The sequence below is a fragment of the Setaria viridis genome, chromosome 6 (genome assembly GCF_005286985.2).
Source record: "Setaria viridis chromosome 6, Setaria_viridis_v4.0, whole genome shotgun sequence".
Lineage (NCBI taxonomy): Eukaryota > Viridiplantae > Streptophyta > Magnoliopsida > Poales > Poaceae > Setaria > Setaria viridis.
In genome coordinates, this window is record NC_048268.2 from 28295683 (window position 1) to 28310550 (window position 14868).

Sequence of the window (14868 nt, forward strand, 5' to 3'; positions counted from 1 at the left end):
ATGGTGGCGACTGCGAGGCAACCTACAAGAGATCTGGATTCGGTGGTATCACCCCGTCAGGTGGAGTGTGGTGTTGCAGCGGCACTACGACGAAGGGTCCCGCATGACGGTGGTTTTCTCGGTGCGGTGCAATCTGCTTCTATTGGTTCCCCGTCGACATAAGACCATGCCTGGAGGTTTTGACAAATATATGAGCGTGAATGTTGGTGGGTACCGTCGTGGTGAGTGGAGTGAGGAGATCGTGTTGACGTCCCAATCCAACCGGTCAGGTGTGATTTTTTGAGCTTAAGTGGTGACCTGCGTTGATGTCACAATCCAACCGGAAGTCTTTTTATTTTCCTTTCCGATCAATGAAACACGCACTGTTTTATGTGTCATTCTTTAAAAAAAATATATTGAGCTACTGAGTACTGAGCCTGGTCAACCTGGAGCGTTACACAGTTTCAAGACATCTCCCGGCGAAACTGTTATCACGTGAGATCCGTTCTGTAGAATTCTTGCATTGCCCCCTCACAAACAAACGAAGGCATCAGCATCCCCACTTCCCCAGAATCAACACTTGCAGTAACAGGCACGTGCTCGGCAGATGAGGATCATCAACAATCAAGTTCCGTAGTCAAAAAGAGATCAAGGCCGTGTTTAGTTGACCCCCAAATTCCAACTTTGACACTATGTAAAAAGAAGATTCCCCATCATATCAAATTTGCGGTACATGCATGGAGTACTGAATACTAATTGTACAGTTTTATTGTACTTTGCGAGACGAATCTTTTGAACCTAATTAGTCAATATTTGAACAATAATTCACAAATACAAATGAAACGCTACAGTTGCGCTACAGTAATTTTGGCTGCCTAAAGTTGGGCAGCTAAACAAGGCCAAAGGATGCTCCAAGCCTCCAACTCAAAACCCCGTACGGTCGTGCGCCCTGTCCGATCCGTGCCATCATGAGGGGTTGGGGCGCTTGCCACGTCGATTTCACTTGGCAAATTAACATGGGGCAGGCAAATTAGCTGCCGGTGTCCTCCGTTCCAAATTATTATTCGTTTTGCTGTACTTTTTGAAGTTACAGCTTAGAAATAGTATATATAGTTGCATATTATAAAATTAACGAATAGTAATTTAGGATGGAGGCAACGAATAGTAATTTAGGATGGAGGCAAGTAGTAACCAGTGAACATGGCTGATAATAAAGACGAAACTGAAAAAAGTTGACATGTGCATATCATTGGTTTGGGGATTTTGAGCTATGGTTTAAATTGGACTTTGGAGGGATTTACCTCAATTACCATCTCTCTCTCACACACAATAGTACGAGTAATAACAATGTACCCATTTGTGTTGACGTGTTGTAGTACTAAAATGTCAACCGTATACTTATCTGATCAATCACTTACCGTGTTAAGCAGTGGCGGATAGGAAGATAATTACAATAAACAAGATTTCAACTCGTTTTCAAAGGCTTCGCCATGTAAACAATGACTTGGGGAAAAAGATTTTGTAAAGATGGACTTGGGAAAAGGATGAGCACCGATCGGTGAACATTGGAAGCGTTGGGAAACAGACGAGCACATGTATCGCTGAACATTGGGAAACGAACGCAAGCCTACCAGGTCACACAAAAGGGACGGGCGCGGCACCTCCCAAACGCCGCCTCCTTTCCCTCGTGCTGGCTTCACTTCTCACAGGTCGCAAGCGGAACACGGCACCGACGGCGCGCCGCGGCCCCCCCTCTTCCACGACCGCCGGCAACCGGCATTGTGGAGTGGCCGCGACCCCCGGGCAGGTAATTAGAAGCACGATCCTCCCTCCCGCTTCTCACGCCTTCATGCTTGCGCCAGGAATTCTGGACGCCGTGGCGTTGCCGCGCCTTGCGCTTTTGCCGTGGCTTGTGGTTGTGGCCTCGCGCTTCTACTGGCCGCGCTCTCTCGCCGCCTCGTTCGGACTCGTTCTCGTCGCGTCGCGGTGCGTGCTGTCATTGGGTTCATAGCCGGGCCAGCCGTGAAGCTGGGGGCAGAGATTCTGCAGAATTTTAGTCGCCTGTTGCGCCGCCGCCGTGCGGGCAGGTCGAAGGAACAGGGGTTCGATTCGAACGATTTTGGTGATGCTTCGAGACCTGGTTCTCTGATGATTCCGGTCTCGTTTGTTTGATTGCTCGTAGTCGTAGTACTAGTGTTTCCTTTTTCTCCTCCGAATTCCGCCCCCCATTTCGCTCCCCAAGTCCCCGTGCCGTGGCTTCAATTCCTTTGTGCTGTCTCGGGCTACGTGCTAGTACTGTTTGTTGTTTAATGAAATGCTGCTATTGAATGCGACCGCTTGGTCGTACTTGTTTGATCTGCATACCCACATCAGCACACGGCATGGTAAACAAATCACAGCCCAAATGATGGCCCAAATCCTTGGGGAAGAAACATCCCCATCACCCACCAGCAGCTCTCTTGTAGTAGCCCACTGTTACCAAAGTACCACTGCTGCTTCTCCTGTAGAATACTAGGATTAACAGTTCAGTAAGCGGATCAGGCCAAAAAAAGCCAGTGTCTCTCTGTCCAATTATGTGGCTGGCTGCTTCTTCCTGCTAGTGGGGGTTGGGAGGGCTCAGAGATTCTTGTGGGGTTGACATGGGGCTCAGGTTCCACCAGATTCTTGTGGGGTTTGCTGTTGTCCTCATTTAATCTGTAGCAGCGTAGGAGTAAATACCATACCAATGTCTACTGTTGTGCTGTTGTGTTCAGTTTTGAGCTTGCGTGTGTGCCACCTCTTTAGTTTGGACATCGCGGATGAGATGAGGTTTCAGTTTCAGACAAGGTGATGTGTGTGTGTGTGTGTTGGGGGGGGGGGGGGGGGGGGGGGTAGGCTTTCTTGTGCCATGAGGACTGGAGAATGTGGCTGTCTCCTGGCTTCCGCGCGAGGAGGTGGCATGCCTGCCTGCCTGCCTACTTTTATGATGTTCGGCTTGTTTTGTTCCATCTGATAACATGTAAACCTGTAGCACGCTGGAGTATAGTAGTGACATTTCCTTTTCTTGTACTTAAACAATTTGAGGGCTGGTGGCTGGATGTTTCTTGTTCATGTCTGCCCTGCTTCTCTGGCTTTATGGAGGGGTTTCCATAGCTTCCGCTGTTATTCATGCTGACCAGAGATAGGGATTGAGATGAATAGATGATGAGGTTGTGTCTTTTGGGCGCTACATAATAGTAGTCTATTGATATGGAGCTAAACACAACCGCCCCACGTTATCCTGAGTCTATTGATTAGAGTTTGGTACTCTGGATTTCTAAGAGAATTTGTATCTTGGAGATTTCCAGTTGTGCAGTGTGATGTTGGTTGAGAAGTAGGGTGGGCATGCTTGTTTGCTATTCTTGTTTCTAGGACTGATGATTACATGAAGCTAATTGCACCATCCTTTTGCTTTCTTCAGGATGTGTTTCAGGGAGATCATACTACCTTAGATTGATTATGGTTTACTTGGACAACTTCTGAAAAGAGGAGATGAGGATCACGGTTCGAAAGGTAATTTGGTTTTAGGTTCCTTTTCTTAATTGTATGTTTGTGGACTTCTTGTGGTTGTTAATTGGCAAAACCTAGTGCACCTGCAGCAAATGACATGACCTCTATTTGATCTATGTCATTATCTCTTTATTATTCTAAGAGGTTGTTGTCAAATCTAATCACTTTCAATCCAAGGTTAATCACACGATGTCTTCTATATTGACATGGCATTGGCCCTTCTCTCCAGGATGCGTGGTGAGCATAAAGCGAAGCATTGGTTGGTGGTCTTTTTCTTCTGCCCTACTTGAAGGAAGAATGCTGTCAAACTAAAAGGTATTGACATACGGCTACAGTTTTAGTTTACCCAAAAGTGCATTCGGCTGTGTTTCCGTCTTCTGATTTTATGCACATAGTTGGGCATTACACGTATACAGTTCAGACAGTACAAAAGTCTGAACAATTTTTATATATACTTCAGGAATTACATGTTCAGATTCTAAACTATGAGAAGTTGATTAACAAAAAAGTATGATTAATAGTCTCCTAGTCATTTTAATTTTGTCTTGGTGTTCTTAACCAAAAAAAGTGTCAATTTCTGTTGGAGGCATTGCCAAGTTTCAAACATCTGTTCTAGGACACAAATACCTATTTGGTTTGAGGATCTGGCCTGATCCTAAACAAATGGAACCTAATTTGCACTTTAGTCAACTTCTTTTGTAAACTAAGGAAAAGCGTGGAACATCATTTGTTCTGCAGACCATGCTGATAAACTGTTTTGGAGTCATCACAGTAAACATTATGCAATATGGTAGATTGTAATGCTATGTGGTTCTTTTGAATCTACTAACTTGACAATTTTCTTCCTGCAGGTTACAGTTAAAACTGCTGGCAATGGGATACCATGGTTTCTGCATTTTGATCCTAATCATATGCTTTGTCCCCAGCTCTGCTTTGGCTGAACATAGTGATATAAGTACATTGTTGGATCTGAGGGATGCAGTCACTGAAGGGAAAGGATTCCTCTTCAACTGGTTTGATTCAGAAACCACTCCATGCAGCTGGTCAGGCATAACTTGTAGGGGGCATGCTGTTGTAGCTATAGACTTGTCCTCTGTGCCAATTTATGCCCCATTCCCATCTTGTATTGGGTCATTCGAGTCACTTGTTAACCTCAACTTCAGTGGCTGTGGGTTTTCTGGTGAGCTTCCAGATGCCTGGGAGGGCTTGCACCAACTCCAGTACCTTGATTTGAGCAACAACCAGCTTACAGGGGCTCTTCCTGTCTCGTTGTATGGACTGAAGATGCTGAAAGTAATAGTGCTTGACAATAATTTCTTTTCCGGACAATTGAGCCCTGCTATTGCTCAGCTTCAGTACCTCACGAAGTTATCTATATCCGCAAATTCCATCTCCGGTGTCCTTCCTCCAGAACTGGGCAGTCTACAGAATCTGGAAAAAATGGACCTTCACATGAACGCGTTGAACGGGTCGATACCAGCCACTTTGGGGAACCTCTCTCGGCTCTTGCACCTCGATGCAAGCCAGAATAATCTCAGTGGATCAATATTCCCTGGAATAACTTCAATGGTGAACCTTGTGACAGTTGATCTCTCTTCAAATGGTTTGGTGGGGCCACTACCTAGGGAGATCAATCAGCTGAAGAATCTTCAGTTGTTAATATTGGGACATAATCGTTTCAGTGGAAGCATTCCAAAAGAGATTGGTGAACTAAATCTGCTGGAAGTGCTTGAACTCTCTGATTGCCAGTTCACAGGCACCATTCCTTGGTCAATTGGAGGTCTCAGAAGCTTAAAGGAGCTTGATATATCAGAGAACAAGCTCAATACTGAACTCCCGGCATCTGTTGGTGAGCTGGGAAACCTAACCCGTCTATTTGCAAAGGGTGCCGGTCTCAGTGGGAACATTCCGAGAGATCTTGGTAACTGCAAGAGGCTTGTGCTTGTTGATCTGTCCTTCAACTCCTTTACTGGCTCTATACCCAAAGCACTTGTAGGTTTAGAAGCCATTGCTACATTTCTTGTGGAAGGGAACAATCTATTTGGCCACATTCCAGATTGGATTCAGAATTGGGTAAATCTTCGTTCCATATCACTAGCACAGAACATGTTTGATGGACCCCTGCCAGTGTTGCCTTTGCCACATCTAGTTACATTCTCTGCGGCAACTAACATGCTCTCTGGTTCTATTCCTGTGGAGATATGTCAGGCCAAGTCACTGCAGTCACTCATATTACACAATAACAATCTGACTGGGAATATAATGGAGACATTTAAAGGGTGCAAGAACCTTACGGAACTTAACCTCCTAGGAAACCATCTTCATGGTGAGATACCGCATTACTTATCTGAGCTACCGCTAGTAAGAGTGGAGTTGTCCCAAAACAACTTCACCGGAAAGCTGCCAGATAAATTGTGGGAATCATCAACTATTCTGGAGATCACACTCAGCTACAATCAGCTTACTGGCCCTATACCAGAAAGCATTGGTGGGCTCTCCAGTTTGCAGAGGCTACAGATCGACAACAACTACCTGCAAGGACCTATCCCTAGGTCGATTGGCACTTTAAGGAATCTAACAAACCTATCTCTTCATGGCAATAGGCTGTCTGGCAACATTCCACTAGAACTATTCAACTGCACAAACATTGTCACTCTGGACCTGGGCTCTAACTATCTGAGTGGCCACATCCCGAGGGCCATATCTCAATTGACATTTCTCAACAGCTTGAGTTTGTCTTATAACCAGCTGTCTGGTACTATACCTGCTGAGATCTGTGTTGGATTTGGGAATGCGGCTCACCCGGACTCAGAATTTGTTCAGCATCATGGCATGCTTGATCTTTCATACAATCGATTGACTGGTCATATCCCAACAGCGATCAAGAATTGTTCTATGGTGATGGCACTAAACTTGCAAGGCAATATGCTGAGTGGAACCATTCCCCCTGAACTTGGTGAACTGACAAATGTTACAACCATCACTCTTTCTTATAACGCATTAGTTGGCCCGATGCTTCCCTGGTCTGCACCATTGGTACAACTTCAAGGCCTGTTTCTCTCTAATAACTACTTAAATGGCTCCATTCCTTCTGAGATTGGTCAAATACTTCCCAAAATTGAAAAGCTAGACTTATCTAGTAATGCACTTACTGGCACTCTGCCTGAGTCTTTGCTCTGCATCAATGACCTAATCCATCTGGATGTCAGTAATAACAACCTCTCTGGACAAATCCCATTCTCTTGTCCTAAAGAAAAAGAATATTCGAGTTCACTGCTATTCTTCAATGCAAGTAGTAACCATTTCTCTGGGAACCTAGATGAGTCTATTTCAAACTTCACACAACTTTCTTCTCTTGATATCCACAACAATAGTATCACTGGAAGTTTGCCTTTTTCACTTTCTGATCTCAGTTCTATAAACTATCTTGACCTCTCAAGCAACGACTTCCATGGTGTCATCCCTTGTGGTATCTGCAGTATATTTGGCCTCACATTTGCCAACTTCTCTGGCAATCACATTGGCATGTTCAGCTTAGCAGATTGTGCTACAGAAGGTTTTTGTACTGGAAATGGTTTTGATCGTAAGGCGCTTCATCCATCTGATCGAGTTCTAAGAGTAGCAATCATTTGTGTCATTATACTCGCAATCATCTTTGTCTTAGTTCTTCTGATGGTTTGTCTGAGATGGAAACTATTGAGAAGCAGGCCCTCAGCCCTTGTACCCGCCAGTAAGGCCAGGGCTACAGTTGAGCCAACCTCAAGCGATGGACTCCTAGGGAAAAAGTTTCGGGAACCCCTGAGTATCAATCTTGCAACATTTCAACATGCACTGCTAAGGATCACCGCAGATGACATTCTGAAAGCCACCGATAATTTCAGTAAGGTGCATATCATAGGGGATGGTGGGTTTGGCACTGTCTACAGGGCAGCACTTCCTGAAGGTCGGAGAGTTGCGGTCAAGAGGCTTCATGGTTGCCATCAGTTCCAAGGTGATCGTGAGTTCTTGGCTGAAATGGAAACAATTGGGAAGGTGAAACATCCTAATCTGGTTCCTCTACTTGGCTACTGTGTTTGTGGTGATGAACGGTTCTTGATATATGAGTACATGGAGAATGGGAATCTTGAGATGTGGCTTAGGAACCAGGCTGATGCCATCGAAGCACTTGGATGGCCAGACCGCCTGAAGATCTGTCTTGGTTCTGCCCACGGGCTTTCTTTCCTGCACCATGGCTTCGTGCCCCATATCATCCACCGGGACATGAAATCAAGCAACATTCTATTGGATGAGAACTTCGAGCCGAGGGTCTCTGACTTTGGCCTTGCAAGGATAATCAGTGCATGCGAGACTCACGTCAGCACCAACATTGCTGGTACATTGGGCTACATACCTCCAGAGTACGGCCTGACAATGAAATCCTCTACAAAAGGTGACGTGTACAGCTTCGGCGTTGTCATGCTGGAGCTGCTCACTGGACGGACACCTACTGGGCACGAGGAGGTGGAAGGTGGTGGAAACCTGGTGGGCTGGGTACGGTGGATGACTGCACACGGTAGGGAGAACGAGCTGTTTGATCCTTGCCTGCCAGTCTCGAGCACGTGGCGGGAACAGATGGCCTGTGTGCTCGCCATTGCTCGGGACTGCACAGCCGATGAGCCGTGGAGGAGGCCAACCATGCTGGAGGTGGTTAAGGGCCTCAAGATGGCCCAGACAATGGAAAGTGGACCTCTGGTGGTGACAGTGACCGGGGACATGTAATGCGGGCGACATCATCTTGACATGCTGATGCAACTGGAAGATGAGCGAAGGTTGTTCTTGATGCTGAAGTACTAATATAGGCTAGTTATAGCTGTAGTCTGTACATTGATCTTATCTGGTGACTGTAATGAGAGAAACTAATGCTGCTCATGTTCAGGCTGTAGTTAGTGGTGTTAACTTTCTATCTGGATCCAAGTACTCTTTCTTCTACCTGGCAACCACCATTGTTTTTCGTTTTTTCCTTGTTTGCTGACTTTGCATTCTATTTTGTTGTCACTTGTGTTGCTGCTTTTAACTGAAGCTGTTAGCTCATGGCTTTGCCCAGATTCAGTTCCTGGCCTTCATTCTTCTCTGGTATCAAGTGGTTCTAAGCTGATGCTTTTTTTTTTTTGCCAGATTTCTCAGGTACTGCTTACTGCTGCTGAGGGCCGAGTCCTGAGGGAGTTGGTAGGCCGAGCTCTTTGCTGACGTGCGGCACCTATTTTTTTTGTTCTCCCATGGAGAATTTTCAGTGCCGAAGAAACAGAAAGAAATGGGCAACCAAACATGGCACAGCCCAATTGTGCAAAGGCAAAACAAGACAAGAACTCAAGAAGGGCCGTATAGAAGCCAAGCCCATCAGGTTAGCGGGTTGATCCCATTTAGGCCCACAAGCAGAGACACCACGATGCCACTTGAGAGTTTGGTACTTTGGTGTGCCCTAACTCCTAAAAAAAACTTGAGAGTTTGGAAATTGGATGCATGTAGGCTGTAGGTGCACGTCAAAGATGCAGCTAGTTTAGCTTTGCCACTGCAGGTGACACTCACACATAATAGCAGCCTTTTTGCGAGGCGCTGAAGCTGAACACGTCGCCGTCTCCTTTTCCATGGTTCGGCATCCAACGGATACGCGCCCAACGATTCCGCTCAGCTGAAGAAGACAGGCAGGCTGAGGAGGAGAGGAGGATGGATCAGCTGACAGGCGCGCCGGCAGGCAAGCGAGCAGGACTATGTTGAAGACGAGAATTGAATGGCCGGTGGCGACGAAAGGGCAGAAGCGCCCGGGCGCCGACGATGATAAGGGAGCGCTCGCTCGGCTACAGGTCGAGAGGGAGCACAGGCTGTAACACCCTAAATTTCCAATTTTGCTACTGAATAAAATATAATAAAATTTTCTAAAAATTGTTTGAGCTTGTTTAAGGATTAAGACTTTTCTAAGCTTTTATTCAATTTTCTCAGGCATTTAAATATTTTTTGAAATTTAATTAATGAATCATAGGATTTCATTGTTGCATCCATGCTGGAGCATTTGTTTCTGATTGTTGAGTTCAAGTTCCAAATTTTAATTCTTGGTTTGAATTCCTTAAATTCCAAATTTGAATTCTTGGTTTGAATTCCTTTTTGAAATAGGAAGACCCTCTTAGTTTCTTTCTTCTTCTGTGCCTGAGTCTTCTTCTTCCTGTTTGCTGTCTTCTTCTTCCTTCAGTTTGGCCCGCAGCTGCAGTAGCATCTTGCCAGACCGTCGGTCTGCTCGCCGGCCGTCGGCCCAGCAGCGGCCTGCCTTCTCCACCTCTGCCTTCGCCGTCTCGCTGGCAGGTGGGGCCTGGCCGTCATCCCCACCCTCCGGCCGAGTCCGACCGTGCCCCGCACCCGCCTCCAATCCTCGGGCCCGCACGCCAAGGTTGCTTGGCCCACCTATAAAACCCCACCGCCACCTCCGCAATCCTCTTTCGCCTGAATCCCAAGCCCTTGCGCCCCCCGCTCGAGCTCGAACCCTAGCGCAAGGCCGCCGCCGTCGATCTCCCTCGTCGCTGCCTTCCAGTCGACGAGAAGCGGCTCAGGAGCTAGGTAAGGAGGTGAGGAAGCTATCCGTCCAGGTCCCGTGCGTCCGCATGCTGTTTCTCGCTTGCTTTGGCTCGCCGGAGTTGCCGTGGCCTCGCCGGGCCGCCTCACCGGGCATAGCGCCTTCGCCGCCGCGTAATCGACCTCCACAACACCCTAGCTTAGTTAGCGTGCTTCCCAGCTTGATCCAGAGCCAAATCCCCTCGCAAACTGTGGCCGGACGCTCGTTATAGAGCAAGTTCCGGTGAGATCGCCGCCCGCCGCCGCCGTGCGCCGCCTGCCTCCGCCGCTCGGGCGCCGCCGCCAGCAGTCTGCCGCCGCCGGCCGTCGGATCGTGAGCTAGCGGCCCAGATCGAATCCGACACGGAGTCAAACCGGTCGCGTACCGGTCAACCCAGCCGCTCCGCCGCATTTTTGCTAAAGAGACCCCATCTTTCTTAGTTTTTGCAACCGCCGCTAGAGCAGTTCGAAACTAATTAGAATTACATCCTTTTTCTTCTGTTCTAGGCCCTGCTCTCTCGTGAAATCGTGCCCGAAGTCCTGTTTTAGCTGTTTTGCTCGTTAGACCTTAGGTTTATGCCCTTAATTATGTTTATACCCTAATTTTCTCGCAGACATGCCCTGAACCTTGTTTAGCTCATATCTTTAGCGTTTTAAATCCATTTTGAATGATTCTTGCACCTATGAGTTCGTGTCGACGCAAAGAACAATTTCATGATCTTGCTTTTCTTTGTTGCTATTGTTTAGTGTATTATTTTCTTATTTTATTCTGTTGTGTGCTTGAATGTACTTGTTTGATGCGCTTAGAAGGATCGCAGTTCAAGGGATTTGAAGAACAAGCCTTTGAAGACCTTGAGCAGCAGGAGCAAGTTCAGGAAGGCAAGTCGTGTCCTTGATGACAATTTGAGCCTATACGCCCTTGAATTTTATGTTCATTCACATGCTATGCACTTTTACGATTAAACATGATGGGTCCTATCTAAGGAGTGCCTAATCTTAATCCTTATACCTTGTTTACCTGGATCTTACTTTATGTTGGGTAAGTTGCTCAACTTGGATATGGTGGTATTAATGAAGCAATGATTAAACTTGTTTTATTTATACTATACCTTTCATTAATACAAGATCACATACTTAATTGGAACATGGAGTGATCACCTAGGAAAATAGTGCAATCACAAGACTAACGGGCTCTAGTCTTGGCTAATTAATTAGAAACCTTAATCTATAGTAATCTTACCGAAAGGGTGAGAGGGGCAGCAGCAGACGAGGTATAACCCGGCCCTCAGGCTGATCTGCTCTATGGCAGCTTCGCAGTCCTGAGAAAGGTTTATGCTTTGCTACTAATTCGGAAACCTTAGTGGGTTGCTACTTATTAGGGAATCTTTGTGAAGGCCTCGTAGTGAATCCCATGCCACTCACCTCAGAAGTGTTTAAGGGAGTAATTGACCTGGGCATCTTGGGAAACACGACTTGTGGGTAAAAGATGTCCAACCTCTGCAGAGTCTCTAAAACTAATTGATCAGCCGTGCTCACGGTCAAGAGCGGCCTGGACCCTCGCATGATTAATCTATCGGAAGTTGAACTAAATCATTGTTATTTATGTTACTTATTGCTATTTTATTTATCTATGTTCATGCTTAATGTGGATGGTATAACTTATACTTAGTATTTGCTAATAGAATTTGATCAACCAATTAAAATGCTGACATGCTATTAAACCTTAGCCTATCCTTGCATTGCCTTACACTACACATTCCCCATGCTTGTTAAGTACCAACCATAAGTGTACTCACGCTTGCTAAAACCGCTGCTCAGACAAGACAATTTTGAGGAGGTTCTTGAAGACTTTGAGGAGTTCTAGGCGTACGTGTGCCCCCACTTGACTGCCTGTGGAGTCGTCGTCATCATTGGAGTTCCGCTGCTAAAATAAAGACTCATTTGCTATTCGATTTAAAGACTTTCGGGCATGTAATAAATTTAATACTCTTTTTACATTTTGACACCGTTTATGGTATTTACTGAAGTCATTGCATATGTGAAACTTGATTCTGGCGCACATGCAATTTATAATCTAGTTTTGCCTTTAAAACCGGGTGTGATATAAGTAGTACCAGAGCTGTGTTGATGATAGGATGTTAGCCTAGATAGAAAATGGTCGAATTTAAGGATTATAATGCTTTAGTAGCCATTCTTACTCATGCTTACTTTAAATCTGCTTTAATATACTTATCCCTGCTTTTATCTCATCCTTAGTGCTCTATTTGTTTCTTTATCTTACTTTTGAAATCCTTTTCACTCTATGCTTCCTTGTTCTTGCTTTAAGGAATTTCTAGCACCTGTTCCAATCCATCTAACCCTTTCTATCTTTAGATGGCCCGTACAAGGGAGACTGCTCGCAAGAGTGCCATTTACCAGTATGAACCGATTTTCCTCAACCTGCCTGCAGGAGATCCAGAGGAGGAGCAGAGTGAGGAAGATCCAGAAGAAGTGGAGAGTGAAGCTGAGTTAGCAGCTAACCATGGAGGAGCACAAGGAGAGCAAGGAGATGGTGGTGAGCCACCAGAGGATGATGAGGATCCATCTGAAGATGAAGAAGAGGAGAACACGCTCTATGTGGAACCTGAAGAACTGAAGAAGTGTGTGCTCTACATCAATGGAGATGGTGGTCAGCTTTCCAGTTCTTTGGATACACCTTCCCGCCCCGATTCAAGTGGAGGTAACTCAGTAGCACCTAGTATGGGACATATTGGAGGGTGTCAGTCACTCTCCATGAACCAGATCACCGCTACCCCGGTGCAAGGAAGGTGATGTCAATTCACAATGATCTTTCTCCCAAAGCAACTATGGCAGCTGGAGTCAGTGGGGCTGCTCGAAGAGCAATCTATGTCCTCTGTCACAAGCACCATGTCCGGCGAAAGACTGGGGCTTCAGATGCGTTCCCTTCAGGAAAGTGGAAGACCTTCATAGCTCCGACTCCCGCATTTAATCTTGAGATGTATGTCTATCCGCTAACTACTAGATGGAGTCAACACGAACCTAGACAATACCAACCATGAGCTCGCCAGGACCATGCAGGAGTTACTAGAGGTAAGGTGGGAGAGGGACAGATTGGCCGCCACACTAAGAGGAGATGATTACATTCCACCAGTTTGGGGAGAAACAAGGGAAGTGAGATATGCGCCTCGGTCCCCATCACCCAAGAGGCCTCGCTACGACTCGCCAGAAACCCACACCGAAGACATTCTTTAGGATTTAGGAGTTTTAAGTTTAAATTTAATGTAATCGATCGAGTCGAACGTCATTTAGTTAAAGTGTGTGCTAGTTTTAGTTATAGTGTGTTTGGAATGCTTGGTCTTGTGATAAATGCTTGAGTTGAATTTTTGTAATGAGTGCGGTGTGTTGTGGGGTGATGACCACAACGACATCGGTTTTTGGTAATAAAGTTGTTGTTTCAATTCTTTCTCAATCAACCTTTATCTTGCACAATCCTTTATCTATCTATCATGTAAGTTTTGTCATGCCAAATCTGTTCACGTTGCTCTCTAACACATCTGTCCTGTTTTAATCATACCTAAAGCTACGGAGCTCCGATTGACATGAATCTAGTTGGGTTAGCTCTAGAATTTCATTGGTTAATTTCTGTCAAAATTTCATGAGTTTTGGACATTTTGATAGAGAGGTACATGCGAATTTGTGAAATAATCAGAATCTATCATTACTGATCACACAGTCATCTTGTTTAATTCATAACTCGAGATCTAGACCTCCGATTGAGGTTATTCCAGTTGGGTTAGTTTCGAAATTTCACAACATGTGATTGAGCTACATTTGTGGGTTGGGGAAAGGTTAGAACGGATCAACTCTCTCGTCATTGCACTCCCGCAAGCAGAAGGCGACATCGCCGCCCCCCCCCCCTCTCACGCGAGGTCCTCCTCCAACGGCCACGGATCGAGGTACTCCTCTTCCACCTCCCTTCTCCATCTCCTCCTCCGCATCACCCCTTCCTATTCTCCTTAACGGCTCACTTCCTTCCTCTTCTTGCTGAGACCTGTTCTTCTTGCCGACACCGGATTCGTCCGCCTCCCACCAAGCACGACAATAGATCCCGTCCAGGAATCGCACCGGCATCAAGTCCGATCCCTTCGAGAATTCAAGGTGCGCCTCCTTCCCTTTTCTCTCCAAGGCTCTCATGGGATAACTGTTCTGGCACATGATCTGATTGCCATTCATTCGACCACATGGTCTAGATTGTGATCAGATGGTGTTCCTGACAATTTCGATTTTATTTGCCTAATTTACAAGCCACAACAAGAAACAATATAATTTCTGTAAGACAAATAAAATTCATATGTCCTAGATCCCCTTTTCTCTTGTTGTAAGCAAATGAATATCTTGATGTAAGCAAATGCAAGTTAATGAAGGAAATTGGATACTGTGCTTCCGACAATCTTGCAAAATAGGTGTATATCTTCTGCTCATCTGATTTACACTTCTCAAAAGGTTTAGGTTGTTGTCACTGTTAGTGTTAGTTTCAATGAAAGATTATGGATATGCATTGTCAAATAGTCAGCAGTTACTGCTATATGTGAACTACAGTTACTTTTTTGCATATTGCGATGATTGGTACCTTTTTTCATCTTGTAACTTGCATTCCCCTAGTAAATATTAATCTTTTCTTTTATGCCTTTCCTATACCGATCCAACCTGAGTTAAGCTTTCCAGCTCCTATGCCTGACAGTCTTTTCTTTAAAGTTCATATCTTTGTCTTTCCTGCTGGCT

General features: G+C 45.7%; 1 protein-coding gene and 1 long non-coding RNA gene across 3 annotated transcripts; both read left to right on the forward strand.

Annotated features, from left to right (window-relative positions):
• The first annotated feature begins 1503 nt into the window (after positions 1 to 1503).
• On the forward strand, positions 1504 to 8502 carry LOC117859740 (leucine-rich repeat receptor protein kinase MSP1). The gene is made up of 4 exons (XM_034742925.2): positions 1504 to 1786; positions 3419 to 3510; positions 3737 to 3822; positions 4359 to 8502. Exon 4 carries the CDS (start codon positions 4381 to 4383, stop codon positions 8263 to 8265), a length of 3885 nt encoding a protein of 1294 aa, XP_034598816.1. The 5' UTR covers positions 1504 to 1786; positions 3419 to 3510; positions 3737 to 3822; positions 4359 to 4380; the 3' UTR covers positions 8266 to 8502.
• Positions 8503 to 9592: 1090 nt separating this feature from the next.
• On the forward strand, positions 9593 to 13516 carry LOC140223144 (uncharacterized). 2 transcript variants are annotated; one of them, XR_011898585.1, is made up of 3 exons: positions 9601 to 10965; positions 11905 to 12057; positions 12536 to 13516. It is a non-coding gene; the product is annotated as an uncharacterized lncRNA (long non-coding RNA). The 2 variants fall into 2 exon arrangements; XR_011898584.1 differs by lacking the exon at positions 12536 to 13516 and having other exon boundaries at positions 9593 to 10965; positions 11905 to 12123.
• Positions 13517 to 14868: the final 1352 nt, after the last annotated feature.